The 27,880-nt window shown below is 42.9% G+C and overlaps 2 protein-coding genes across 11 annotated transcripts in view; one reads left to right on the top strand and one right to left on the bottom strand.

Annotated features, from left to right (window-relative positions):
- The window catches only part of LOC146186812 (V-type proton ATPase 116 kDa subunit a 1-like), a 43,630-nt gene extending 18,016 nt beyond the window's left edge, over positions 1-25,614 (bottom strand). For 2 of the 8 annotated variants that reach the window (XM_084607434.1, XM_084607440.1), the window contains exons 1-12: positions 24,914-25,251; positions 24,707-24,785; positions 22,035-22,132; positions 19,960-20,088; positions 18,954-18,968; positions 15,186-15,271; positions 13,346-13,472; positions 9,766-9,848; positions 7,564-7,657; positions 6,846-7,058; positions 1,228-1,378; positions 578-717 (exon numbers count right to left, since the gene is read on the bottom strand). In XM_084607434.1, coding sequence (XP_084463560.1) covers positions 578-717; positions 1,228-1,378; positions 6,846-7,058; positions 7,564-7,657; positions 9,766-9,848; positions 13,346-13,472; positions 15,186-15,271; positions 18,954-18,968; positions 19,960-20,088; positions 22,035-22,132; positions 24,707-24,785; positions 24,914-25,030 — 1,332 coding nt within the window. In that variant the 5' untranslated portion in view covers positions 25,031-25,251. The other 6 variants (XM_084607439.1, XM_084607438.1, XM_084607437.1 and 3 more) reach the window with 6 other exon arrangements.
- Positions 25,615-25,665: 51 nt separating this feature from the next.
- The window catches only part of LOC146186813 (V-type proton ATPase 116 kDa subunit a 1-like), a 63,537-nt gene continuing 61,322 nt past the window's right edge, over positions 25,666-27,880 (top strand). For all 3 annotated transcript variants that reach the window (XM_084607442.1, XM_084607444.1, XM_084607443.1), the window contains exons 1-3: positions 25,666-25,816; positions 25,964-26,042; positions 26,473-26,570. In XM_084607442.1, the coding sequence (XP_084463568.1) occupies positions 25,700-25,816; positions 25,964-26,042; positions 26,473-26,570 (294 nt within the window). In that variant the 5' untranslated portion in view covers positions 25,666-25,699. The remainder of the gene's footprint in view (positions 25,817-25,963; positions 26,043-26,472; positions 26,571-27,880) is intronic.

Below are 27,880 nucleotides of genomic sequence, written 5' to 3' on the forward strand. Positions count from 1 at the left end.
AGCAAAAATTTGATGCCTATAGCTGGTTTGGTTTGGCTTATAAGGTTATACCTTAACCCTTAACCCTAATAATAATAATAATAGGGTATAACCCTAGTTGGGTTATATTCTAACCACTGATTCACCGTGCCAAATTGGTCTCAAATTCTTTAAGACATTGGCTTCAGAAAAAAAGTGTCAATTCTGAAGATCCACTTCTGCGCACCAGGGTATGTTCTTTGTAAATGTAATTGGCTCATCTCCAGAGTACTGTTCCAGAGGCAACTTTGCGTATGTAGTGGCCACAAGATATGCGCTAGAAGCTGCTACCCTGCAGGTAGGCTTTATTTTTAAGTTAATAAATATATCTAGACAAAAGTTACCTTGTTGTAGTGTCTTTCAACTGTTCAAGACGACCTACAAGTTCCAACTACATACTACGAAGAAAATGCTGGAAAAGGGATCACACAACTCTCAACAGCACTCAGTGGGTGTCAGTCTGAAATGCTCCAGTCTTTAACTGACGTGGTTACATTTAGCTGGAGCGTCTGGTATAATCAGACATGAGAATACGAAGCGAGGCGTGCCCAATACTTACCTCATTGTTCGACCTGTTGGCCAGCAGAGCTTTTTCCTTGACCACCATCCACAAGGCAAAGAGGAACATGAGGGCACCATGGCCAGCATCCCCAAACATCACCGCAAATAGAAACGGAAAGGTGATGATGGTGAACGGAGCTGCGGTAAAAAAAAAAAAGATAAGGAAGCTTGATGTCACTGTCCCATGGCTAACAAGGGACACAGCACACACGTAGACCTAGTTGGTGCCATTTCATAGTTGGGCTAGTACTGCACCATTTTTGTGACACGTTTTCCCGCCACAAGAAAGAAGCATATCAATGTGTCATTCACACTTTATCATTTAAATATTTACATATACTGCAGTACCCTCCTGGGCCCATGCAGAAGTAGCCGAAATGACGATAAGAGGCACAGAGGAAGATGTTTAACCCACTCTCCTGATTGCTCAAGCAAGATTCTAGCTTCCACATAGCTGCAAGTAACTTATAAAATGGTGCATAAAAGAAACTGAGATCAGCTGGAACTGTTGCAACTATGCCGTATTAAAGTCAATGCAGCACAAAAGCTTGATTTTGGTATAAAAATCTCAATACATTCCAACTAATTCTAATTAAAATAAATTTTAATTAAGGCCTTCCACTGCCCTGCATTAAGCAGCTGACTCACCTGGGTTCACCTCCCGATAGCTTGGCACGGCATATGCATCCACGATGCTCTGGAACCCCACCGTGAAGCGATTGGTGCGGTTGTAGGTAGGCGGCGTCTCCTTGGTCTCCATGCGGTTCAGGATAGATGGCACTGTGCTGCCACTACGGTCCTGGAGGGGGGAAAAAGGCCTAGGAACGTGCTCTGCACTTGCAACAGTTGTGTTTTCTTCTTCTATAGTGAGAAAATTAATCGGAAAAACTCAAGTACAAAAAGTTAGTTGTGGTTTAGCTTGTGGTTAAACCTGGAGTTACACGACAGCAATCTGCATGGCTACGCTTAGGTTTGGCTTGAAAGTAAAGACATGGCTTTCAAGCATAGTAGTTTACTCTATGGTTTCAGCTTTATTGATGCCATAGGGAAATCACTTCACGTATGAGCGCCCCTACCTCTCGTCATTGACCATTCTTATATGCAGGTGTAGAACAGTTCTAGTGGTATGACATAGTCTCCAACTCCGAGGCACAATGCCGTCACAACGTTCGAACAAGCCTTCTGTCCTAGCAACTCGCTGTTGTCATTTGTCTTTGCCAACTACAGTTTTCTTCTTCTTCTTCTCACGGACAGGCATGGCGAAATGGCGAGACTGTGGTCAATGTAGTTCTCGCTACAAAAATATTGTCAGGGAAACCGGCAATGATAGCAACAGCATTGTTGCTGTTACAGTATGTTTCAGTGTTGCTGCCCAAACATGTTCCACTGAAACCACAAAAATATACATAAATCTTTAGCAATTAATTTCATTCATTTGAAATTCATATGTTAAAAACAATTTATTTGCTCACTTTATAGCTGTGCACAAAAGTTCAACAGTTTTCTGGCTAAAATAAAGTGCCAGGTATCAACACTGGTAACAAGAAAGGAAAAATAAATAAGGGTAGCTGGTTTTCAGATAGCCAAGTACTAATATAGGAACTCTGACAAAACAAACATTTTCTCAATTTTTACTACTCCTTAGTTATGCTCTGACAAGTGAAAATGTAAAAAAGTGTTTCCTTCTCAACAGAATCCATGAATAACTGATTACCTATTGAGGCTTTGGGTATGAGCAAAAATCTATATTAAAAGCTGAAAAGTAACCCTTTAACACTAAACTATGTAATTGCTATTGAATATTCAGCAACTCTGTCTAATACACAACTGAAAAGGACAAAATTATACTGTTACAAAATAAATATATATTCAGATGTAGTAACAACATGAAGAAAAGGTAAGAAACGGTCAACACTTTTTTTAACTGGAATCCTAATTATAACAGCATTACTGGCATTTGAAAGAGTGCTAAGCGAGAGTGCTTTGTTGAGAAAGTCAGTCTGGCATTTTAATGGGTGCTGCACACAGAGACAAGGACGAGAAGGTAACAGCAAGTGCTGCACAGCACCTATTATATGTATTGTGCTTCATGAGAGCCCCCAGAGGTAGCCAATGCTTTCAGTCTTCTCTATCGATAATGGCACCGCGTGTCAGTAATTTTTAATCTTCGCTTGTCAACTAGACTCGCTCTTATTTGCCACCATAAAGAGTGCCTGACGTCATATGTACCTTAAAGATAACGAGCACAGGACTAGACAATATTGAAGCGAAAGCTTCACTAGGCTAACTGCAGCGTGTTTTGCGTACACCGGAGTTTGACCTTCAGCCGACCTACAGCTGTGTGCCCAGCGGCGCATGTCCTGCTCGCCGCCCTCTTCTTCGTACGTGTGGTGCACACAGTGGGCAGTGCTCCATTCTTGCTCTGCTTCGCTTCTTCTACATCGCACACCTGCTTCTTCTTCACTCGCCTGGCAAACTTCATTCATACCAATACATATTGCCGGTCATTGCGGAGCATCGTGCATGGCGTGATCACTTAGCTATGTGCCTCATTACGCATGCGCGATGCTCTTCAGCTGCTGCGCCACAGTGGGGCATAAAACCGTGAAGCAGCCACTCGTTTGCGAAGGCATATATATGCGCTTAGAATTGCGGCCAGTATGTAGTGCTATGCCATGGATGAGGCAACAACGCTTAGTGCAAGCGCCCGCTACACTCGCCTACGAGCCTAATCTTCTCGTCCTGTAGACATGCCTCATTGTGAAGCGGCATGTAGGAAAAATGAAGCTGAGGGAGCTAAACAAGCAACGTAAACTCCCAAAGAGCGAGAAGAAACTTGCAAAGCAACAACGCAAGGCGGCAGAGAAGAAGATGCGGCAAGGACAACAGGGAAATGATTCTGTCGCATCCACAACTGCTGCTTTCGCTTTGTATATCCTGGATTAGCAGAGTTAAACCACTGCCAACTTTTTATCCCTGATGTTTTCTATGCTACTGTTAAAGGGCAAGGGCACAAAAGATACATATTTACCAAGTCTAAGAAATGTGCATGAACAATCGTTATTTCATCCCTGGTCTCTGCAACACAATAATTTTCAAGCTACCTTTACTAACATCAAAGATGGCAATGACTGAATATAATGGTTCTCCTCCTGAACAGGGATGTCCACTCTAGAGGGAGAATTATGAGGAGGTTCCACAGCGCTTTATAGTGGGCCAATTTAAGTTTTTAATTTATATCAATGACCAGTCCTACTCACACAGCTCTTCGAGTTGTTTGTTATATGCTCATAACAAAACAATTGACAATTAAAAAAAATGTATTATTTCGATCGTGTTCAAGTTGAATATCAATATTGTTACCTTTGGTGTCAGCAAAATATGCTAAAGAGAAAGCCTTTCAAAGCAAAATCGGTTGTATTCTGCTCCCCCAGGTGAATACTGGTCCCTCCATACCTATCAACAATCATATACTGGAAGGTGACCACTCTGTTTTTGGACCCACAAAATCACCATCTTAAATTTCACCACCACATTTCACGTATTAAAAACTAGCTTACGGCATCAAAACCTCCGCGATAGCTTTCTTTCGTCATTCTATATTGATCATTTTTATCTCACTCCTTTATTAACTCTCACATCAACTATCGTACAATATTTTTGGGTCATACTAAAAAATTAAGTAATTAGATCTGAACATTCAGACCATGCAATGCTAGCATTAAATGCTTATTTAAAGCCAAAAATATACTAATGGATCAACAAACAGATATATCTTAGTGTGCTTATTAACCTACTAAAAACTGATTCCGATTCTGACAAAAACACACTGGAATCACCAGGATGAAGAACCAATTTTTCCGCCTGGCAAAGCTAACACTGAGTTGCTAATATTTGCTACCATAGCCAAATCTTAATAACAAGGAACAACACTGCAAATATGTTCTAACTACCATCTGCAATTAAAACCAAAGAAGTCCGATCCGAATAAATGGTTGATATACTGTGTTGAGCAATGCAAGAGCATTGGAGACGTGCAAGAGCGTGCCAGGCCTTTTGAAGTGATAGCTTTACTACACAAGGTAAAGCCAAGGTCATCATGTGCTTCTGATGACCTTCAAACAGCTTCGAGGTCAAGTTGGAACTTCGGCCACAACCACTTTGGGTAGCTATGTTCCCAAAAGGTTAAGGTCAACTGGTGTGGGAAATAGCTTAACGCGCGAGCAGCTGCGTGGCGAGATATGACCGCTGACGTCAATCTCGAGTATATGTAGAGGCACGCTGCGTGCCTCGGCCGGAGCCGCACCATGGACTCGAGGAAGAACAACTGAGCAGCCATGCTAGTTGCGATCATGGGTTGGCTGCATCGGACGATCTGGAGGACACTAGTGTTGCGAGCTGAAAGTTTGCAGAGAAGAGAAGGGGCTAAAGCCAAAAGAGTGGCAAAAACACCGAAACAACATCAGCAGTGTCTTGCGAAATGCCGCCACGATGCTGCAAGGCGTGAGCGACAGAACGGCACAGTAACAGAGAAGAAACTGCCACGAAGGACCCCCCAGCGTGCCATGGTCAGATTCAGACAACTACATGGGCAGCAAAAATACAGCTGGCAGTAAGCAGCATGCAGTGATAACAAGTGCTAGCAAACTTCATAGCAAGCCACTCGTGCATACGGCATCGATGAAACCACAGCAAACATTAATGCAATGGTTCTGCCAGCTAATCATGAGTTCTGCATTCGAGAGCAGGACCCTGTTTGACATAACTGTCAAATGCACTCATGCATTTGAGATGGAGGCCTTCACTGAAAATGCAGCCGGTTTTGACAAGGCCAAAGCATCAGTTTGGATAGACACAAAGTCCCGGTGCATAAAAACCCAATCTGAAGTCAAAACAGGAGTACAAGTTAACAGGATTTGAGAACATGAATACAAATTGCAAACTACCGGGTTTAACGTCCCAAAGTGGCAAACCGGCTATGAGGGACGGCACAGTGAAAGGTTCCAGATGAACTTGGACCACCTGTGGTTCTTTAAAGTGCACTGACATTGCACAGCACACAGGCTTTTTAAGGCGAAAGCCTTTCTAGGATCATGAAATGAAATTCCGTGTGCAAGAGTTGTGCGCGAGATCTGTGATACTGTGAGAGGTTCCGCAAGATGTGTTCTTGTCTAGCGTTCTTGCCTTCTGAAATGCCCCACTTGAACGCGCGCCAAGGAACGCCGCACGACAGGAGCGATGGTGTGCCGTCCAAACTCACACTTGCCGGAGAAAGTGTGACAGATACCGCTCCTTTCCTTTCCTGTAAACCAATCATAATTACACGTAGCACTGCAACGAACGCCGATAAGAGGCAAATGATGAGAGGCAAATGATAGGAGAGAAAGGGGAAGCTTTCACCATCCTCCTCTTTGAGAGGCATCTAAGAGACCATCTAATTTTTTTCTGCATTTCGTCTCCACTGAAATATGTTCACAGGGGCTGGGATTGAACCCATAACCTTGGTATCAACAGCTGCATGATAAAAACCACTGAGCAACTGTGGCGGGTAGGAATACTATAAGCTGAAGCCACTTCAGACTAAATGAAATATGGATGAGTGCACCTTACCTAACTACCTATCATACTTTCCAAAAATAATTAGTATTTTTTTGGCAATGAGAGCGAAAGCTTGAAGACGCAATTTCCACACGAGGTGATGTGGCATGCTTCTACCATCTCTCTGGTGCACTGTGCAATGTGAGACTGGTGTTGTTTACAAAATACCTTTCTCATGCGTACTTTCATACATAGGCTAAACTTGTTGGTGACAGAATGGTCAGCTTTAAAAGTATCTAGATGACAAGTCTTCTGATGTGATGGAACGCTGCCATGAATGCAGGAATTGCTGTCATATCTTCGATAAGCACTGGTCCTGTTTAGGAGAGGTTATGGAAGCATTCCGCATTGCCTTGTGTGGATATGGCGTCTGCAGTCGTTTGTTCTCATTGTCAAAGGGAGAAATAGGCTATCTTCGGAGAGTATGATAGCGTTTTCTATTTCATCCTGTTTGATAGCCGATAGTTTCTGTTGTCTTTTCTGACACATGATATTTATCACCTATTTTCATTTGCAATTAACCAGTTGTGAGAATAGCACGTGTCCTGGCTCTTTTTTCCCTGTTTTTGGTAAATTTGCACTCACTAAGTGATCATGAATGGCATCAGCTCCTGGCACACATGAGTGCAAACCCCCAACGCAAATTGCTGGTGGCAATCCAGACTGACCGTGCCTCGGTGCAGTGCCATCTGGATCTTCTCAAGGTCGGAGACAGCGCACCAGCACTCAGCAATGAGGCACTTCTGTGTCACGTCCAGGTTGAACAGGTTCAGGGCATGGTAGATGGCCTTGATCTTGCGCACCTTGATGAACCAGTTTCTGATGTTCTTAGCAGCAGCAACCAGCACCCGATGCCGGTGGTCTTTTGTCTGGCCCAGCACCTTCAGGGGTGCAAAGAAGCCAAAAGATGCCCGTTTCCCATGAACACTGCTCAGCTTCAGTACAGGAAATGGGCAAAGGACAGAATGCTTGCATACATAATGTTCGCACATATTAGTGCGCCATCAGACAATGACTAAAAAATGCAGCTATTACTATGGCTGCCCATGCGGGTAGGTTTCATATCAGCCCAACCATCGTACACAGACGCATGGTAGTACACGAAAAACAGAAGGCTCAGCTAACCTGACATCAGAGAACTGCATGGTAGTTTTCATGCACCTGAGACAAGAAAGTATGTATGCATTGCCTGCACATAGCAAGAGGCTAGTGGAAAACTGAAAATTCTGTAATGATGAAAAACGGCGAGCTGTTCTTAGCAGATAAAGTCCACTATTGTGAAAAGGATTAATCTTCATTCATAGAGATGCATGGACAAAGAATGCATGAACCATTCCTAGGGTGTTTGTTCAGGCCTGCGTGCACACTGCAACAGGGCTCACACACCGTGTTCAAGTCTTCAATGCGGGTCATCACACCAATGGACATCTCCCTGCGATCGGCTGGGGTCTCGGGGCAGGGGTAGAGGGTGGCACGAAACCTGTGCAGCAATTTCAAATTAAATGCACTGTGGCACAAAATTAAGAAAGGGGTAAAAAAAGAAAATGAGCAAAGGAATATGGAAGAATAAGAGAGCAAGAGAGCTTGCTTTACAACTGCGATACTCTACTACAGCTGCAATGCTCCACATCTAACAATTATATCGTGCGTTCTGTCTATCTGTTCAGAGTTTTGGTTTCCGTTCTGTGAACTGTGCGGGTACTTCTCTCTTGTCTTTACTTGGATATTAGCTTTCCCAGTCGTATGGACCAAGTATATTTATAGACTGCCTCGCACATTAAACTGGGTTTTCAGACAATATAGTTTGGTTTGTGGGGTTTAACATCCCAAAGTGACTCAGGCTATGAGAGACGCCGTAGTGGAAGGCTCCGGAAATTTTGACCACCTGGGATTCTTCCATGTGCACTGACATCGCACATCACAAGGGCGCCTCACTTTTCGCCTCCATTAAAAAGCGGTCGCCAAGGCCGGGATTCAATCCCGCATCCTTGGGCACAGTATGACAATATACAGTAGGCCCTTTCACCATCAAAAATGAGGCCCATCATTGCACGATTCCTCACACGTAAAGCTCCAAATGTTTTACACGCAGAGACCTGCATGCACTGCTGTTGTGTTGTGTAAGGTATTGTGATGCAAAAGTGGCTAATGTTGGCATGTATAAAGATCAGAGTAAATGCATCTGCTGTCACAAAGAAACTGAGTATAAAGCCAATCACAGTTTGTTTAAAGCACTGTTTTGAAGAAACATGAAGAGATTAGTTAATTACCTATGACTGCATTTTCTCTGAGATGAGATCTAGAGAAGAAATAAATGTGTTCTTCCTAAATCACATGAGGCACCTTTGTACTGCAAATAAAAATGTGGTTTACACTCATGAAGTTGTAGCGACCTACATGCGCTCGCTGCGCCGGTGGTTTCCCTTTCCCCGTGAGAGAAGAAAAGCGCACGAGGAAAGGATGCACCTAGCGGCCAACAGGAAATATAATAATCTAGGTTTGGGATTCACGGCATTTGGTCACTCATTCCTAACCTGCGCTAGCGTTTCAACAAAGTCTTTACCCAATGCCATGATCCACACAATTTGCTTTTGCTTTGCGGGCCTGAAGCTGTGCATGCATGACTTCATTTCTCCCAAAAAGATATTCACAAGGTGCAGCTTGCTTACTCTGTTGCCGATGTACCTGGCATTCGTATTTCAATTCACTATGCATTAACTTCACACAGCCTGAATGAGACACCTTTGCTTTCCAGAATTCAATGCTGCAAGCTTGCGCAGTGTGCACACATGAGCTCTCAGCTCATCTCTCCACTTATGGAATCCTGGTCATTGTATTTTGGAGCACACTACAGCAATGAAATTAGACGCCGCTTTACATACACCCTGGCTCATGTCTCTGGCATGCTCATGTGTGAACCCAAGATTCTATCACGTCTTTTGCACAAAATACATGAGAAAAATTTTGAATGCCCAGACGTGCTGAGTAATGTTTTGCCTACACCTGCATATGCACGGCACTTGGCATCTGAACCGCTTCCTTTAAAACAACCTCATTACTTCAGGTGTAGAAACCAGCCAGTCTCAAAGTGTAATATGGCCATCGCGGCTGGGATCAAACTTGTTTTAGTTGTGGTTGTTAACATTAAGGTGACATAATTCACAAGTATGAACTACAGATACGAGAAAAGCATGGTCACTCGTATGAGATGTAAGTAGAGTAAAGGATGCCAATGTTCTTAAAAATTAACAAGGAGCACTCATCACAGGTTAAAGATTTGATGTCAAACGGTGAGATTCAGGGATGAAGAAAATCTCAGAATTACATCTAGGCACTCAAAATGCTTTTCAAAATGACCCAAAAGCTGATAATATCACTTCATATTATAAGTATAGGACTGTTGCAACAGGGTCTACGCAATTTTGAAAAGTTTTCCATCACGTGCCCTTGCCAGAAAGTAAGGTGGACACCAGTACAACCAGTTTTGAAACCAGAACCAAGCATTTGTAGTGTTGCTTACAAAATTTGAACTTTAGACAGCTAGGAATGTGCTGTTACACACAAGACAAAAATAAGGCCCATCCTCACCCTTCGCATATCTTCTTGACTCTAACCTTCAACTGCTCTCCTTGGAAGAAGATGATGAATACAATCTTGTAGACTTGATCCCCCTGCGTCCAAAACAATATGATATGCTTAAGAATTCTGCAACATTAACACGTAGTTTTCACATTGCGACACAAAATAGTAAAATTACCTTTGCAGCATACACAAAATATTTGTGCAGCCAAATTTTCCTTTTACTCAAATTTCTATACATCATTCAAAGCTAAAATTACATATAAAAAAGTCAAGACGTTTCCTGCTATGAGGGGTATGGTATAAATGCATCAGCAAAGTCCTTTAGAAAAACAGCAGAGAGGTAACCAACCTATGAGCATACTGTGATAAGCAATGCACCAGCACTGTCAAACAGTGCTGGTCAAACAGTGCTGTCTCATATATATATATATATAGGAAGATAGGCGTGAGGTATGAGAAACAGCCCCTTGATTCCATCATGATATCGAATTGCAGAAGATGACTGCCTAAATCACAGTGCTTGAAAGTGTGTACAGCGCTACCTTTGTGTAGCAAAGTTAGCCAAGGAAGGGAAGCAAAATGCAGGTCAGTGAACCATTTTAACTCCCGAGAAAAACTATGGTAGTGGTATGTAGAATTTAACATCGTGCAACACATGGGCTATGAAAACATTGAACAGAGTTCCTGATTTCAAATACACAAGGTGCTTTAATGTGTGCCGACTCTGTACAGTACATCATCCTGCAACCAAAATTCTAATCTGAGAACTCTGCATCCATAGCCAAATGCAAAGCCTTGAATCACTGCGCTGGGCTACAGAAATGACAGCATGCTAGAACAGTGCTTGCTGCTTATTAGAGGGACTGGACAGCTGGGTGGATGGCACCGCCTCTTGGCACTTTGCTTGTCGCGCCAGCCGGCACACTGTCAGCGCATTGGAGCGCGTTGTTTTTCGGTGGTTTTGGTGGAAATTGGAAATCCTAATGTTTAGATGATGTTGTGCATGAATATGTCCTCAGAAGAGAAGAAAGTTGGGCTAGTTGTGTGAATATGTCCAGTCAAACGAAGCCTAGCCAAGCAAGTCTGGTGAAACGTAGTGTGTTGCTGGTTGCACTGGCAGCTACGCGAACTCATCAGACGCATCTAAGTCTATTCATTTCTATGGGTTTCCACACAAGCATGAGTTGTGGGTGACCTGAGCACGGTTGTTTGAAAGACAAGGGCACGCATTTACGTATTTGGTTACTATGCTGCCATGGAAAAATAAGTGCCAAATTTTTTAAAATTCCAGTTTCAACCGGACGCTTTGTGCCTTCTGTTCCCCAGGAGTGACGGCAAGAGAGTATTGGAGCCGAAGCCGCACTCCTTCATGTGCAGTCATTCTATTTGCAATTGGAAATCCGAAGAACCCAACAGCTTAAGTTACAATGATTGATTGATTTGATTCTAGCATTTTTCACCTGTGTACAAGAAAAGCCCAGCACGGAAAAGGAAGCCATCATTGTCATTCATGCTGCATTACGCTCTTCAGTGATGGGCAGAAACAATGTTTGCGTAGCTACTTTCGCTGACCTAGATAGAGAATTTACTTTTTTTCTCTAACAGAAAGAGCAGATAGGAGACATGAACAATTGGTATTCCCATGAACTTCTTGTCCTTTTCCTCTCTCCATTTTTCAACCTATGAAAATGTGCTGAGAACTCTATGTTGATACTCTGAAAATTTGTTAACATTTGTTTTGTGGCATGCACTTCTCAACTAATAAAATCACTCATTGCAGAGCTCATCAATACCACATGGTCACGAAAGCTACTATCAGCTTCACATAAATGCGAACAAGAAAAAAAAGATATTTTATTGATGGAAACGAGCATGAACGCAGTTTGTTTTTAATTTCAAAGACACGCAGATTGCCAAATTGCCAGATTGCCAGATTGCTGTTTGAAGTGTTAATAGGTACCGCACACGTTTTTTCTCGAGTAGCAAATACTACTGTTTATTTCACATTCACATTGCACTTGACACCGGTTTACATATTTACTCAGCAGCGCTCATTTCCTGACCTGCCTAGGTAAGTACAGTTTCTCATTGGAGTTTTAGTGAATGCGAGATTTCCTGATTACGACGAAGTAAGACAAGGCTGTTTTACCTCTGAGAAATTGCTTGTATGACTAATGCTATAAACAGATTGAACTGCATTCCAGCAAGTAGCAGTGACAAGATATGGCTTTCAGTTATCCGGAATTCTTGAAGTCCAAATGGAAAACTGCCTATATATTCGTATCCCCTCGCATTCATTGATATGCACCTACAGCGGTCAGGTATCGGCCCCTCAAGTTCATGGTATGCTGAGAAAGTAGAACACCTTAGCAAACGAGCCATCAGAGGGATTCCTTTAGCAATAAAATGCCCTATTAGTTGTCTGGTGGCTTGTCTTACAACATATCACACTATGTTTTTATTCAATTGTATTTGACAGTTTTGGCAGTATCGAACTAGTGCCTCCAAATGTTCAAGGCAGATACGATCAATTGCATTGAACTTCATGCACTGGGAGAACGCTCAGACGAGCAGAAGGCAAATATTCATAAGATCCCTCTGTCATAGGTGTCCGAAAAAATAGGGTCGGTCAGAGCAGCAAAATTAACTTTTCTTTTCACAGCTTCCGCAACATGTAGAGAGAAACTTATTCATATTATAGCATTTCCTAAGTCAATTATTTGTAGCAACTCCGATGTGTTCGACCAGAGTATTGTATATGTAAAATTGATGCTGAGGTGGTGTAACCGATTTCACTTGTATTATGACAAGTTTGATAGTCTCAAGGCCGGGTTCAGTGAGCCATTGTAGCATAATTGTGCAGAAAGTCCTGGAAATATGTTTGTTGGCTTTTCTTACTTAAAAGATAACCCTAATTTTGCCTTTTGTTTATTTTTCTCTTTTTTCAGCTCTTGTTGCAAGGTTGAAGCTGGAATGTCATTTGCTTTATTCTATTCTAAATTGTTTCAGTCTATTATCAAAAAACAGATGCGCCATCTTTTTCATTTTACATGAACGCTGACCATTACAACTACCACTACTACGGCACTATAGCTAGCTACACTGCTCGGCGGTATTTGATCTTCAGGCAGGTTTCGACAAGAACAAAAATAAGATGAATGTGCAGTGCAAGCACATTTTCCGTTGCCGAAGTTGTCTTCACAAGCACCTGAAGAAGGCATTCCTAGCGCATGGTGAAATAGCGCGCGGCAATTTTGAGTATACAACAGAAATAGCACGTGCCAGGCGGTTTAAAGAATGCACTCCCTGCAGATGATGGCTCTTTCCTTTTTCAAGATTTCCTGGTCGAAAAATACTCCTTACAATTACTTAGGCTCTCAAAGCCACACCGCAGAATGACAGGTAGGGACATCATCGAGTACGCCTCGCAGAACGGAACCGACTTCACCGCTCAGCTACCTCGGCGCTCCGCTGGCGAGCGCTTTGCCGCAAGTGGCGCTGCTCCACCGAGGCGACGGTGGCACCATACAACGGGCATCAGTCCCTATTACTTAGAGCAACGAGTGGAAAAAAGCCAGCAACTCACGGTGACTGGGTCCTCCAGTGGCGTTTCGATGGCTGTTTGACGAAGGAACACATTGCCACGACACACTCGCCACAACATGCGCTCGAATGATGGAAGTCGATCCCGCAGGACTACTCCGGCCACAAACCTGGTCGACGCAAGCACCCCAACAGCAGAAAAAGAACATCAGCATACAAGGAAAAACTGTCAGACTTTATTATAGAGGGCACTCTGGAAAAGTACTCATACAGGCACAAGTGTTACACCTTACAAAAGGAAAGAAGCCTGCCTGCTGCAATGTGAAACATTAGAAGACTGCCTTCAAACTAGAGGGAAGTAGTACTGGGCCCTTGGAATAAAGAACAGAGAAATTTTAAGTGAATAAATCAAGACACCTAACCCCAATGCAACTTCTGTTCATAAGGCTAAGAATATGAATAGAATATGAATGCAAAAACTGAAACATAAACAATAAAAGGGCAGTGCAAATGTAAGCAATTCACTATTTCGTGTCGGGTCCCTTATGACAGGAATCCCACATTTCCATCACGGCAATAGACTCAAGCTCAAAGTCATTTTGAGATTACCCGCTTTTGTTCATTCGCATCACAAGAATCTTGGTTCTATGTCAAGAGCATCCTGAAACGGCAGAAAAGCAGCGTTAACTCTGAAAGATACACATTTGTAGAAAATGCTCTTCTCAGATAGATTAGTGCTTGAAAAATGTTTTTCACCACGAATGCAAAAACTATAGAGCTGCCAAAGCATCAACTTGCACCCACCATTATACTAGCCACACATTTGGTATCACATTTGCATGGTATATCAGTGGAAATCATTAATACAGCATGATAAGTCGATGACAAAAAGAATTCAGCAGACACACTTAGGACCACCCATATGTAGGAAGACAAAAGCTTGCTCGTGTGAAGCCTGCTTCGGTCACTTCCTCCCATGGCACGCACTACCACATGACCGTCAGTGCAGGTCCGCCAGAGGCAACCACAAGGAGAGGAGCCCTCCCACATGATATCTATTGTGCATGTCATTGTCCCAATTGCTGCTTCATTGGCCGTTGCGATGCCATCTTTACCGGTGCTGTCGACTGTTGACGACAGATTTCCCACAATGAGGCTAGTAAGGTTTTCGTCTTAAAAACATTAGAGACGACCGATGGGATTCATGCAACGAGCATCACGTTTATGCTTTTTTCATGACCAGTTTATACTTGAAGTCGATGTTCCATGCTAAACTAATATTTCAGACACTTCTGTTAAACCTTTAATGTACAGTGTTAGTAGCTGAAATATTTTCTTGCTAACTGACGGGCCTCTGAATAAAATTTCCAAGACTATACTGTTTTCACTTTCCTTTGTTAAAAAACACTCTGAATTTAGGCCAATGATCAACCCACCGCACACTGAAACATATGTGAACATTGCACTACAGCTAGCTTGACTGCAGGTAATAAGTACACAGCTACAAATAGGTTTAGTTTACTTGGTCATTAGGGTTTAACGTCCCAAAGTGACCCTGACTATGACGGGTATCTCAGTGAGAGCTCCGGATAATTTCAGCCATATAGACTTTTTTAACTGACACTGCATGGTATACCTGAAGATTTACAAGGTTGCATTAGGTTCATTTGAAGCAGACCTACTGTACACAGCTAGGCAACATGGGCAACAAAAGTCCCAGAATAACATTTACACATGGACAACTGTTTTATGTCATACAGTGTGATGCCCAGAATGCTTCAATTCACATGTCAACATGTATAACCTAGGAGCCAGAAAAACACAGTGCTGCACCGCAGCCAAGAAGCTACACCATGGTGCAAAAGCCATCACAGTCCACTTACCCGAGCCTGAGGGCCTGTCCACCAGCCCTGAGGCCCTCGTCTCCCAGTAGCATGACGTGCTCTTCCTGGGCACTCGGGTCGTGCATCTGTGCATGGTGATGAAAGAGCGATCAGTGTGAACAATAAATCCACATCAAACATGCAAGTATGTTTTTTCACCTTTGTAAATAATTAACGGTACACTCTGGACAGCTCCTCTAAGTTACTGCTGCAGCAGAAACTGATCCGCTAACTATTTCTGGATATGTCAACATTTGCTCGACAACAGAACATACATATTACCGAGAAAACGGTAAAAGTTTTCCCACCCCTAGATTCAAACTTGTGATGTCGCTACCGAAACAGACATGTTGCCACTAATTTAAGTGATGGTTTAACGTAGCCTTTGGAACCAGTGCCCAAAAGCTCAATGTAAACGTACACATTTACTTGCAAAATCAATGGTGATAGCAAAATTTGTATCATATTTCATGGCTTCATGGTCTTTTTTAGTTTATGAATGACACTCTTTTTGGTCTCTCCTAGATTAGAATGCTGTGCCCTTTCAGAGCACAGGAACTTATTTATACATCAGTACTTATATTTGTTCTCAGTGTTACTCTAAAGAAAAGAAACAGAAGGGTGCGTAGAGCTTCTGACTGCTCAAAAAATCAACCTGTGTGGGAAAAAAGCTTAACGGAAAGTCAGGACTTTCGAATTAAAAAAAAAATGAAAGAGGTCAGGCCTCTCTGCATCTCGCTCTTCAGAGTAGCTGACAGTTGCCAAAACTACTTGACAAAGAAAATAGGTAATATAGTACTTCCTATCAGTATGCAGCCGAGCACATGCTACAGGCAAACTTGGAAGCTAGTCAATCTTATAAAACCTGCCAACACTTACTGTACTAATATGGCAGATTCCCTACAAAACACCTGAATGAAATACCTAAATGCCCATTAAATTTCAGGAGTTTCAGGCTACATTCACCATTACTAAGAACATGCAATCTGAAAAACCATATTGCGAAAATGGCAAGTGTAATCAATCCACTTCAGGAGAGCATCATATTGGCCTGTATGCAAGACCAGGTTGCATGTTCTACATTAATGCCAATCTGAGGCTTCTACACAGAAGGCACAAATTGCTGTTATCGAAGTCGTGCACTCCAAAAAAACAAATTTTAAGGCTACAGGAATTAGCACTGGGCAGTGTAAGTGCTAAAACCTTGACAACATACTCATTCTTTCGAAGCATTTCATTGGAATTAATAATGACAACATCTGAGATAATAAATTAGACCCCAGAAATATAAAATCAACTCCAAGGCTTCCTAGTCAGATATGCTCAGAAAGTATTTACAAGAATGACTGCAGATAAGGACTAAACAAGTAAACAAGAGGTAATAAGGCATTAGAGAATGGCCTACACACCAGTTTTAAAACACAGGCAAGCAAGACAAAAGGTGCAAGCATGCAGCACTCAATGGGCTTGAATGCATACTGGGTGGACCAATTAGCAAAATGAAGGCTAATCAGAAAATGAGGCCACTTAGACTCCTTAAAAGGAAATGCAATAGCAGTCAGATTCGCATCTGTAGTCCCTTTCTGTGTTTGTCAGTTTCATTTTTTCATTTGGCAGCACATCACCAGACACCCATTGATTGTTGCGGTAGGAGCCCAAATTTTTTAGGAGAGTTCTGAGTACTCCTGTAGATGGCATCCTGTAACTGGTCCTTCATGGTCATGTGACCTTTATGATGTCGCTGTCTGAACCAATCAAGATATTTCACCTCTCAGGGTAGCGGCATATTGGTGTAGAGAGAACGTTTAAGCTACGGCATTAAAAAAACATCTTAAAAAAAGCCTGTTTGTTTCTTCTTTTGAGAGTTATCGCAGACAAAAACCACAGGCTTCACCATCAGACCTGGGTGCACCATTTTTTTTTCTGCCCTGCAGCCATTTTAATTACCACTGCATCAGTACACATCGGTTGTCCATTGTATGTCAAGTGCAGCTAACTAAGGCACTTATAAGCCTGAGTTAGTTTTCCAGACATTCATACATATTGTACCTTCCACAATCAAAGAATGGAGCATAATATGGGACAGCATGCAGAATAGCAGAATAAGTTGGGACAGCACAAGCAAAGGTGGTATGGAAGCCTTAGTCTGAGCCCAGACCCGTTCTGTCAAAACTTAGGACAGTGGAAAGGGGCTTCCCTCATGCAGCTCGAAAGAAGTCAATCATATAAGTTAACAAAATTTTTTGCCTGTATTTGTTAAATGCACACCATATGGATGGCCCTATGATCTGTTTTCAACCCCAACATCCAATGATTGTAGTGCGATCAATGATCTCATTTATGGGGAAAAAAAAATAATAGGCCAGTGCCCCTACAACACGAACAGTATGCAAAAATCACACCCATCCATCCTCATTAAAGCACAGCACTCAACAATATAAGCAAGTGATACGAAAACAGTTATGGAGACATTACACACAATCTGAATTACACAACAGGCCTTCATGCATTATGCTGACATGCGACAGGTGCAGACACAAACACTGCAAGTCACTAGAGAATGAGAGGCAATACCGCTATCCTTGGCTACACTGCACTGCCCCATTACTGCACCTTCTGCGCACTCGATGAGTGCAGACTGCCTCACTGGTTCTACTGCAACTTGCAATATAGGAACATTCCCTCTCACAAAGGAGAGGAAAGAGCCCCAGTCACAAGACTGGTTTTGCACACAGGTGCATGTGGGCAAGGCAAGAGAGAAAATGAGGCATCATCAAAATGCAAAGGGAGACTCTCGAGACAAGAATCTGCTTGCCATAGTACCAGTCCAATTACAGCCTAGTGTGACAGTGATCCAAATGTCATTCTTAAAGCAGTATTTTTTTCCTCACCCTCCTGAGCACAGTACAAGACTCTGGGAAGAGGAGCACATGGACCCTTTCACTCATAGCAGAGAACTTAAAGAGGACAAGCAGGAAGTGCCTTCCTTTCATGACAAACAGCTATTGAAAGCTTAAAGCCTATGAAGCCTTGCAGACACAGTGCATTATATGTTAGCAGACAAAGCAAAGCACGCAATATTTTCCGCATGAATTTATCAAGTCAACACACTTCCTATGAATACACCACAAGTACCTTCCAATTTCTGGTTGAATGAGGATATAGGCACATTTGAAAAGTGACAGCTGTAAAAGCCAATGAAAACTGTGGGTGCACTTAATACAGTCAAATGCTGGCTTTGGAAGCATCTCCTTCCTGCTGCAACCTTTGTTTTTATTATAAGTCCAAGGACGATACAGTGCCTAAAGATATCAGACAACTGCTTCAACCGGACCAAGCACTCTCTTGCGTTGCAAGCATGCTCCTGCAGGCAGTAACATTTTTACAAAAAAAGGAAGCCCCACAGGTTAAGAATACATTTACTCTACCTCTTGTCTTGCTTTCTACTGACCTTGTTATGAACAGTTAAGTAGACAAACAGAACTTCCAAAGAGCTCTTTACCATACGCTGCTGCTTAAAGCTTGCTCATCACATTTAAGTGTGTTCAATCACTGCGCTCGGGCAAAAGGAAAGCATTTCAAGAGAAAGTTTTAAAGAAAAGAAGAAAAGGGGGAAATGGCATCCATCATATTGCGAACGGCCGGCCGAGGTGGGAAAAGCAAGGCCTGGGCTTATATCGGGGCATCTGCTGTTTCGCCCATGGAAGCATGCTTGCGGCAACAAGATGGCACCAGGACAGGACTGTATTCAAGAGTATTTCCAGCTACCTGTACTGAAGATATCTTCAAAAAAAAGAAGGAGAGAAAAAATAAAAACACAGTCAGCCTCGCTGAAATGCTTAGGGCCTACATTTATTCAAGTACAAGAAGCAAGCTTGACAGAAACATCAAAGGCACAAAAACGATGGTGCAACATATGTTGTAGACAACAGCCGAAAAGTATTAAAGAAAGTATGTATGCATGAGTGTTACCTGCAGTTACATAACATCTGCAAAGCCCAAATATGTTGCTGCAGAGTAGCTAGAAGTGAACTAAGTGCCAAAATAACGAAAATGTATTACTGGATTTGGCAATACGTATTAGAGCATGCAATCCATTTGTAGCAGACATCTGTTGCAGGATTCCTTCTCAAGCCACAAAGAGCAGTGACTTAAGTAGTGAGAGTGAGCATAGATAATCGATGCAGTGGTTAAAACATCCAAAACCAAACAAATGCAAGCCTTATCTGCACAATGTTGGAAGGTAATGTGGCAACATTCTATACCAGCCATTTGTAGTATTGAAGCCCTTGTTCTGCTAGAAACTCTCATCTAATTTGAAGAACAGCAATACATTACACTAGTATTTTGTTTAGCTCCATGGAAATAAATCGGAAATCAACATGCATAAATCACCTGTAGGCACATGGTATTTCATTCTTTGGCAATGGAGTTTTACGGGCAAAACAGAAGCTGCAATTTATGTTGTCTTCTAAAGGCCATAGGTGAAGTCTTCATTAAAATCCGATAAGATAGAACAGATAATAAAATTTACAGTATTATAGGACCAGGACAAGTTACACAACAAAAGCACAAGTAGTATTTATTTGGCAGTTAATAAATCTGCAAGTATAAAGCATATAGAATAAATAAGATTAGTGGCAGTTAGAAAGAAGTGTGCAACAGGGGCACCTCATACATTATTGTTAGGGCCAATTAAAGCCTTAGTGCCACAGCCATGTACTCTCTAAAAAGCAGGACCTATGTCCTAAAGCATGCCAGGAAAGCCACTTACCTCGTCAAAGAAGGCCTGTGTTTTGCGAAGGATGTGCTTCAACTCCGTAAGCTCGAGGAAGGTTTTCTTCAGACCTTCTGCATTGGTGTTCACCTCCTTCATTTCATTCTCAAGCTTCTCAAAAGTGGCCTGCACAGCAACCAGATTTTCAAACCATTGCGTGAAAACTGGTTGGTTTTCGCTTTGTGGGGTTTAACGTCCCAAAGCGACTCAGGCTATGAGAGACGCCGTAGTAGAGGGCTCCGTAAATTTCGACAACCTGGGGTTCTGTAACATGCACTGACATCGCACAGCACATGGACGCCTTACTTTTTGCCTCCATCGAAATGCAGCCGGCGGTGGTCAGGATCCATCAGCATGCCAATCAATGTATCATTACATGGGACCATCTGTGCAGCAGTCTATCAGAATTGCTTAGCTGATTCAGTAAAAGATAAATATTTTAAAAGCCAAGTCTACAGAGCAGCAGCTCATGAAAAATTCTGTAGCTGAAGGCTTGGGGTTGATTTCTAAATCAAATGGGGCTTCCTATATTGAACTATATTATTTCCACACAAACATTTTTGTACCCTGTACCTAGTTAAATGTGGTAATGACACCCAGCGTGTAATGAACTTGTGCTTAGCAGCCAACTGCTGTAGTCACAAGATGCCATAGTTTTGAGAACATAGGCTTGGGATTCAAATTTGCAACTCAAAGCAGTATTGCGCATTGCGAGCTTTAAAGAAATAGTGCAAGAGTGCAGTTTAAACTCATGTGCCCAAAAAACTGCCATAAGGAAAGTGCTTTTGCCACGACTTTATTGTTGAAAATATACAGTTGTGCTAGCAGTGTGCTGGTGTTCTGTCATGTCACTTATGTACCTTGATAATGAATGACAACCAAGAATGGATGCACTGACTCATGCTTCGAGATGTGCAAGTTTCTCAGAGTTTACAATGGCTACAATTCAAGAGGTGTAATGTATATGCTACTGCGTCATGATGGAACTGCTAAAATATGCAGATTAGATAAGGCACCTCTTGAGGTTTGCAGGTGTTAAGTCTTCAAAGGATTGTTCACGTGAGAAGCTAAGCTCATCAGTCCCACCTATACATCACACAAAAAAGAAATACCTATTTTCTAGCAGCTGGTCTAAAAAATATGGGGGAAAGAAAAGCCGAAAAGATGTGGGGAAAGTGGGGGGATTGCGCTCAAAACATTTCGGGGGGTGTTCTGACACTGAAGCACCCCCTGGCTATAACCCTGGCATACACCATGGTGGTGCCACTAAAATCTCTTTTGTGACCGGCACTGAAAACAGTGGTGGGGTACGTTTTTCATTTCATTTATTTTCCCCTTAAAGGCCAGAGGGCATTCCATAAAGTGGGAGCAAATTTTCAAGATTTTGTGCCAAGAACAAGAACATTATAGAACAGAGAAAAACTACTCGAACAAAAAAATACAGCAAGGAGGAACAACAATGTACAGCAAGTCTGCCTGCCCTTTGCAGTTTATAGCAGATTAGGAAGCGAGAGGGCAAAGTTCAAATCAAAGCCTATTCTCAAAACTGCAAATATTGAATAAGCATGCCGATGAAGCGCACAATCACACAGGCACAGGATAGAAAACGGTGCTGTCTACCAATTAATAATGAAGGCCAATCCTCACACGAAACTGTTGTATACTAATATTCAAAGAAGGCACCGGGTAGCTGGAAAGATGCCAGGTGGGAAGTATTCAGCCTGGACTCCACTAGGAAAAGCGCTGTCAAGGGTATGTCATGCCCCGCAACAGGACAGTATAGGTACTCTTGTGCCCACCCAGCACAATATCATTGAGATACTGAATGATGAAGGATTAAGACACTGATATTGAGACATTGGACCACAGCCACTGTTTATTTTTCTTCTTGATGCTAAGTGGGCAAGTTATATTGATGGGCATAAATTGTCATTGGCTCCAGCTTCACGACCTCCAGAGTTTCTTTTTGTACACAAACCAGCGGTTCTATCGGTTCTATCATGTGCACTAAAAGCAGCTGTAAGTTTCAATGTTTGAGCAACCAATATTTCTAACAAGATCTAGGTACTCACCTCCAAGTCAATCATTTCTCTAGGCTGTGGCGCCTCTGGGTTGTCTCCAGTGTCTGGCATGAGGATACCATCTCTCTTGATTTCTTTCTCCAGGAAGCCTGGAATTTCATGGAAATAACCAAAGAAGCAGCTGGAGAATAAACAACCAGTACATGCTGACAACGGCAAAAGCCGCTATATTCCTAAATGTTTGTGTGTATAAACCTGTTACCTGAATTTGTCATGAATTTCATTCCTATAAATACATAAATGGCTTTCCAATTTTCATCACAATGCAAATAACGGAATCTTAGAGAACTATAGACACCTCATTTTTGGGTTTGTGTTTTATCACTTGTAATGATGCATAAGACATTGCTGTACATGGACTACGTCACATTCGCCTGCGACTGCTGAATAATTTATAATCGAATTTCTTTTCTCACCTCTTTTAGTTTCGGTCTCAACAACTGAGCGATGGCTGTGACGTCACAGTCAAGTTTAGGTCATGCGAGGGATGACAATACAGCGATATAATCATTGCTGTGTCATTTGAATTCACAATAATAATAAAGCCAGCCTCACTCAAGAACAGGAATCACTAAATGTGAACAATGAGCAATTATATCGCTTTTTCTCATGCCGTGCATCAAGACATAATTGTGACGCTACAGCTATCTCTCAGATATCGAGACCGAAATTGGTGAGAAAAGAAAATTTAATTATAAATTATTTAGCGGTCGGAGGTGAAAACTGAGTACAGATCGATATACAGGAATGGCTTACGCATAATTAGCAAGAAGAAAAATGCCACCAAAGCTTTGTGTCTATAGTCCTTTAATGTGGTAGTGATTTATCAGATGAGATGAATATGTGTGCCTGCCATTAACAAAGGAAAATTACAAGCACAATGAAGTTTATCCTAAGGCAAAAGCAAAATTTTAGATTAAAGGCACAGGACTTTTAAAACCTGCAAGAGCGACATAAGGCTAGAAGAGAGCACTTAGGAGTTCTGTAACTGTTGAAAAAACAAAGGTTGTCTCAAAACGCCGACAAAACACCAGCAGCAAAAACTGAAGGGTAAAATAGGCAGTAAGCACATACCAGTAAGGCTATAACTGTGACCATACAGTAGATCGTGGTTATAATAGACATTCTTCGTTGTTCGGTTATGACTGGTCAATAATTTGATGCAAGCACACTGCTTACATTTCGTGCCAGCTCTTGCAACTCTGTATGAGGAATGGCACCTTGGCACGCAGTGTGCCCATAGGCTCATTTAATGCACTTGAACGTCAGGGTGCCAGTTACCGCCCTCATAAAAATGAAGCCAATAATTCCAATCAGATTTTCATTACTGCAGCCGCAATATAAATGGCACCTTAAAGTACAGCAGCCAGTGCTTGAAGCCTAGCTCCATATGTGGGGAGTCTTTAGTGATTCCAGTACAGGTGGAAAGGGAAATAAAGAAAGGAAGAGAAGGCAGCTGGCAGCCTGCTTCGCAGATCGTTTTTGTACAAAGGAAAGAAATTGTTTTTCTCAGTCTAGGGTTTTAGAAAACATATCAATGATTCTTATTAAAACTCAGTGCGAAATTGCGGAAGCAATTGAAAAATGTCCTGAAGATCACTGACAAAAATACCGCTTAAAACATTGCGCCGATGGGCCAGTGATTCGCTCCGCCATTGGACAACCATAAGTCCGCCTCATGCAGCTGAAGCCCATTATGTGGCCCTACAGTTATCACGAAAGTAACAGCGGGTGACAATATCACATACACATCAGTGTGCAGCTCGAGGCAATGTCTTCTAGATAATACGGTACAGAGCTTGGAAGCATGGTCTCCACTTCTTCGATTACCTTGGCAACCGAAACTTTTCAACAATGTTTTCTTTCTTTTCCCCTTGTCCTCCGTACGTCACTCGCAAGCAACCAAGACGCTTCCTCAGCATATCACTCAAGCTCAAGAGTAAAATAGAACACAGACAAGGACAACTCTTGCTTCTCGTGGTCGACCGATAGCTCACAGTGCCATCGACAACAGAAGAAGGAAGCTCGGAAATGCATTAGGAAGGTGACAACCCCTGAAAGAACAGGCCACCCACCAGAGACTCTACTGAATGCTTGAAATCTCGTGACAGCATGCCACCACAAACACTGCACATGTGCCTTGCTCGTGCACACACGAAACGGAGCCTGCTTCTTGTTCATGAAGTCCTTATATATACGTGAGAGCACAGGGGTCTCGGACCCTTCTTAATCACTGGAGGATTCTCGGTCACCTCGAGACTCCCCTGGCTAAGCCCTTGTGCCAGTTAATTCGAAGCGAAAATTTCGCAGCTGGCGCTATAGCTGTGTGTGGAAATTTGCCAGATGGGAATTCCTTTGCCAACTAGAAGAAGATGACATTCCATATAATGCAGATGACGTTTATGGAGACATTTTCATCTTGAGAATAGCCTAATTAAGGCATACATACACACGCTATCGTGGGCATGAACAGCGATAAGAAATGCGCAACACAGGGTGCTGTTCGAGCACTAGGCGTATGTTATATAGGACAGCGGGGCGTAAGTGATGGAGCCAACTAGCGAACAAAATAATGCAAATTACAAACATGACTAACAAAGGAGGTAAAGCACTCCTGTGCTAAAACAAGACACTGTAGACAACCGCGCATGCATATCACTCACGTAGCTTCCGTTCCATTTCGTCGCAACGGCGAACCTCGTTGACAAACTTTCGCTGGAATGCGTTGACATGTGGGTTGAGCTGCATTAAGAGAGCAAGGAAACAGAAAACAAGAAAATAATGTGCCGTAAATTCAGAACTACGATATATGAACGGTCTTAAGATGAGAGCTAGGCGCGAAGTGAAGGTGGACAGAAGCGCAGGCTTACGTCTCGGAACTGGGCCAAACCAAGCTCGCCTAGTTCCGACACACAGCTGTACGCTGCTTCGGACTGAAGAAATAATTGGCACAGCGTCATTTCCTCACTGCGAAAAAGGCCTCCCATCTTGCAATAGATTAATTTTACGAACTCTCACTCTTAGATACGCTCAAGAACGCCTAGAACGTCGGCGGATGCGCGTAGAGCGAGGCCGTAGGCCACAAACACGTGCACGGGCAAGCGGCACGAGCTAACCATCCATGCGTGCACGGTGTTCACTGGTATCAGAAACGGTTACGTTTGAGCCGTGAACAGGGCTGTGAAAATTCTTGTCAGACTAGAAAAAAAGTAGCAGTTGAAAGGAAACTTACTGGCTGCTGCGATGTGCACAGCTACCAACTTGGTAGAACGCAATAGAAACATCAAATGTAGCTAAAGAGGCTCGAAAACGTGCAGACATCATGCAAAATAGTTTCGCACAGCTTATTTGCACTGATAAAAGAAAGGAAGTGTTTGCAGCAGCGCCGGGCAATCACCGCTCAGCGTGACGCACATTAACAATTTCAAACGTAAATGCGATGGCGGCATTGTACCCACGTGATCAGCAAGCGAAGGGTGCGCTCTCGTCGTTTTTCATCGATCGTCGTTCGCCAATCGTCATCACATGATCGTTGCTCGCCGCAATCCGCAGTGCTGATGCTACGGACGGATCAGGGCGTAACGGATTGTGTGTATTAAGTTGGACACTTGTAAAGTTCGTACTGGGAGAAGTAGTTTCTTCAGGCAATTGTGAAGATGGGGGGCCTTTTCCGCAGCGAAGAAATGACCCTCTGCCAGCTATTTCTTCAGTCCGAAGCAGCTTACGGCTGTGTGTCGGAGCTAGGCGAGCTTGGTTTGGTCCAGTTCCGAGATGTAAGCTTCGGTCTTTTTTCACTTTGCTTTCCTTTAACGCCGCTTAACAAATACTCTGCAAGTCTGTCTCTCGGTTTAACACCCAAATTTCTATTCAGACGGTATTCCTTGCTTTCTGACCACTCCCACTCTCATGCCTCATTCCAGCTCAATCCAGATGTCAATGCATTTCAACGAAAGTTCGTGAACGAAGTTCGCCGGTGTGATGAAATGGAGCGGAAGCTGCGTAAGTGTCGCACATTCTTTGTAGCGTTTTACTCGCCCACGTTCTGTCTGTTGCCTTTTGTTGTGTTCATGCTTTTTACATTGTGGTGTATCCACCAGCCGTCTTTTGCAGAACTCATGAAGACCTCCCTGCATTGATTGTTCCTATGCGTGGTTTCCCAGATTCGGACATGATTCATTGTTACTAAACTAGGATATTAACGTAGGCAGCGCTTGATGTTCGCCGCAGCTAAAGTTTCACTACTAATTTGTGGCTGACGAGTTTTCATGCATTTAACCTTACCTGTTGGGCACTGTGTAGTTGGCCTCGCGTCATTGCCTTCCCATGCATTTCAAACATGTTCTACGTGCTACCAATATAAATGTTTGATTGGTCCCTATATTGGGGTCTGATGCCTTTGGTCATCGCGCTCTTCTATCACGAAATGCAGGCTTCCTGGAAAAAGAGATCAAAAAGGATGGGATTCCAATGCTGGACATTGGTGACAACCCAGAGGCACCACAGCCCCGAGAAATGATTGACTTGGAGGTGAGCGCCTATCTTCTCCTGACTGCTGCTTTGCTTTTGGAGACAAGTGTGAATAGTTTCTCAGCCGTACACACTGTCTAGTTTGCCCTAACATTTCCTGGCGATGGTATTTGGTGATAAGTATAAAAATTCATTCGTTTAGAGTACTTACTATAGATTTGTGGCACACTCATGGTGACGACACGCTGTTGATCGCAAAGTGCTATTCCAGCTATGAAAACCTGAGCTTTTGCTGTGCTGACAGACTGAGGCATGTCTAATAAAGGGCCAAGATAGACAGCACACACACGTGTGCTGGCCAGGTAATGCGCCAGCGCTGCTCCTAACCACTACTGGAGTAAACCTACGCTGCCATCGTGCAAGAATTTCGATCTGCTGCATAGGGGAGCTGACTTATACCTCTGTCACATGGGCAATCTCAATGTCAATTGAGTCGACAGCCATCGAAATTTTCGAGGGTCATCGAGTTGCACCGCTGTTACACGACAAATTTCAATTATCATTAAGTAGTAAGCAATCGGACAGATGGCACCACGGGTAAGAACATCTAGTAAAAATATGTAGTGAAGCAGGATAAAACGAGGTGGATATTGCTCAGAGTGCTGTTTTCGTTCGCAGAATATTCACAGTTCGTTCGCAGAATATTCAAATACCTCACAGTTCGGCATAACCCAGAGGTACCACAGGCAAGGAACGGCGGAACGACGATGGGCTAATGCAATCGCCACATTCATTTTGCGCCGGCGGTACTGCAACAGCTCAGCAATCATCTTTGCCATGTTCATAGTTGCTATCATTAGGACATTGCACCATAATGACTGTTTGGATGCAGTGATGGGCATGCAGTCGGTTGCAATTACTGTTCAACTGTCACCTGCAGTGATTACAGGAAGTGCACTTCTGTCTTAATTACATCCCTCTCTGACAAACTGAAATCTGTTATGTAACTGATATAGTATCACATTATTTTGCAATTTTCATTGATTTGTTTGTATTTATTGTGAAACCCTGGAGTTTAAGCTGGCACATGGCGTTCAGCTATTTATTTGCCTGTGCATGCACTAATTTTACAGATGTGAGCAACACTAACCACGGCCTTCTGGTCGAACAGCGCTACTCTTGTTGTTTAACTGTTTCGCTACCGTGCCCATTCAAATCGATTAATCTGATCGACGGTTCAAATTTTCGCGCTCTCACGCGCTCGCGCGGTTTACGGGCACCTAGTGCCATCTAGGTTATAAAGTGGGAAACAAACAACGTGCTCCGCCTTGTTTTGTTGGTGTTTCGCTTTGCGGCGCTTCTCCACGTGC

Source organism: Amblyomma maculatum, chromosome 6 (assembly GCF_055883805.1).
Source record: "Amblyomma maculatum isolate TAMU_Amacu chromosome 6, ASM5588380v1, whole genome shotgun sequence".
Lineage (NCBI taxonomy): Eukaryota > Metazoa > Arthropoda > Arachnida > Ixodida > Ixodidae > Amblyomma > Amblyomma maculatum.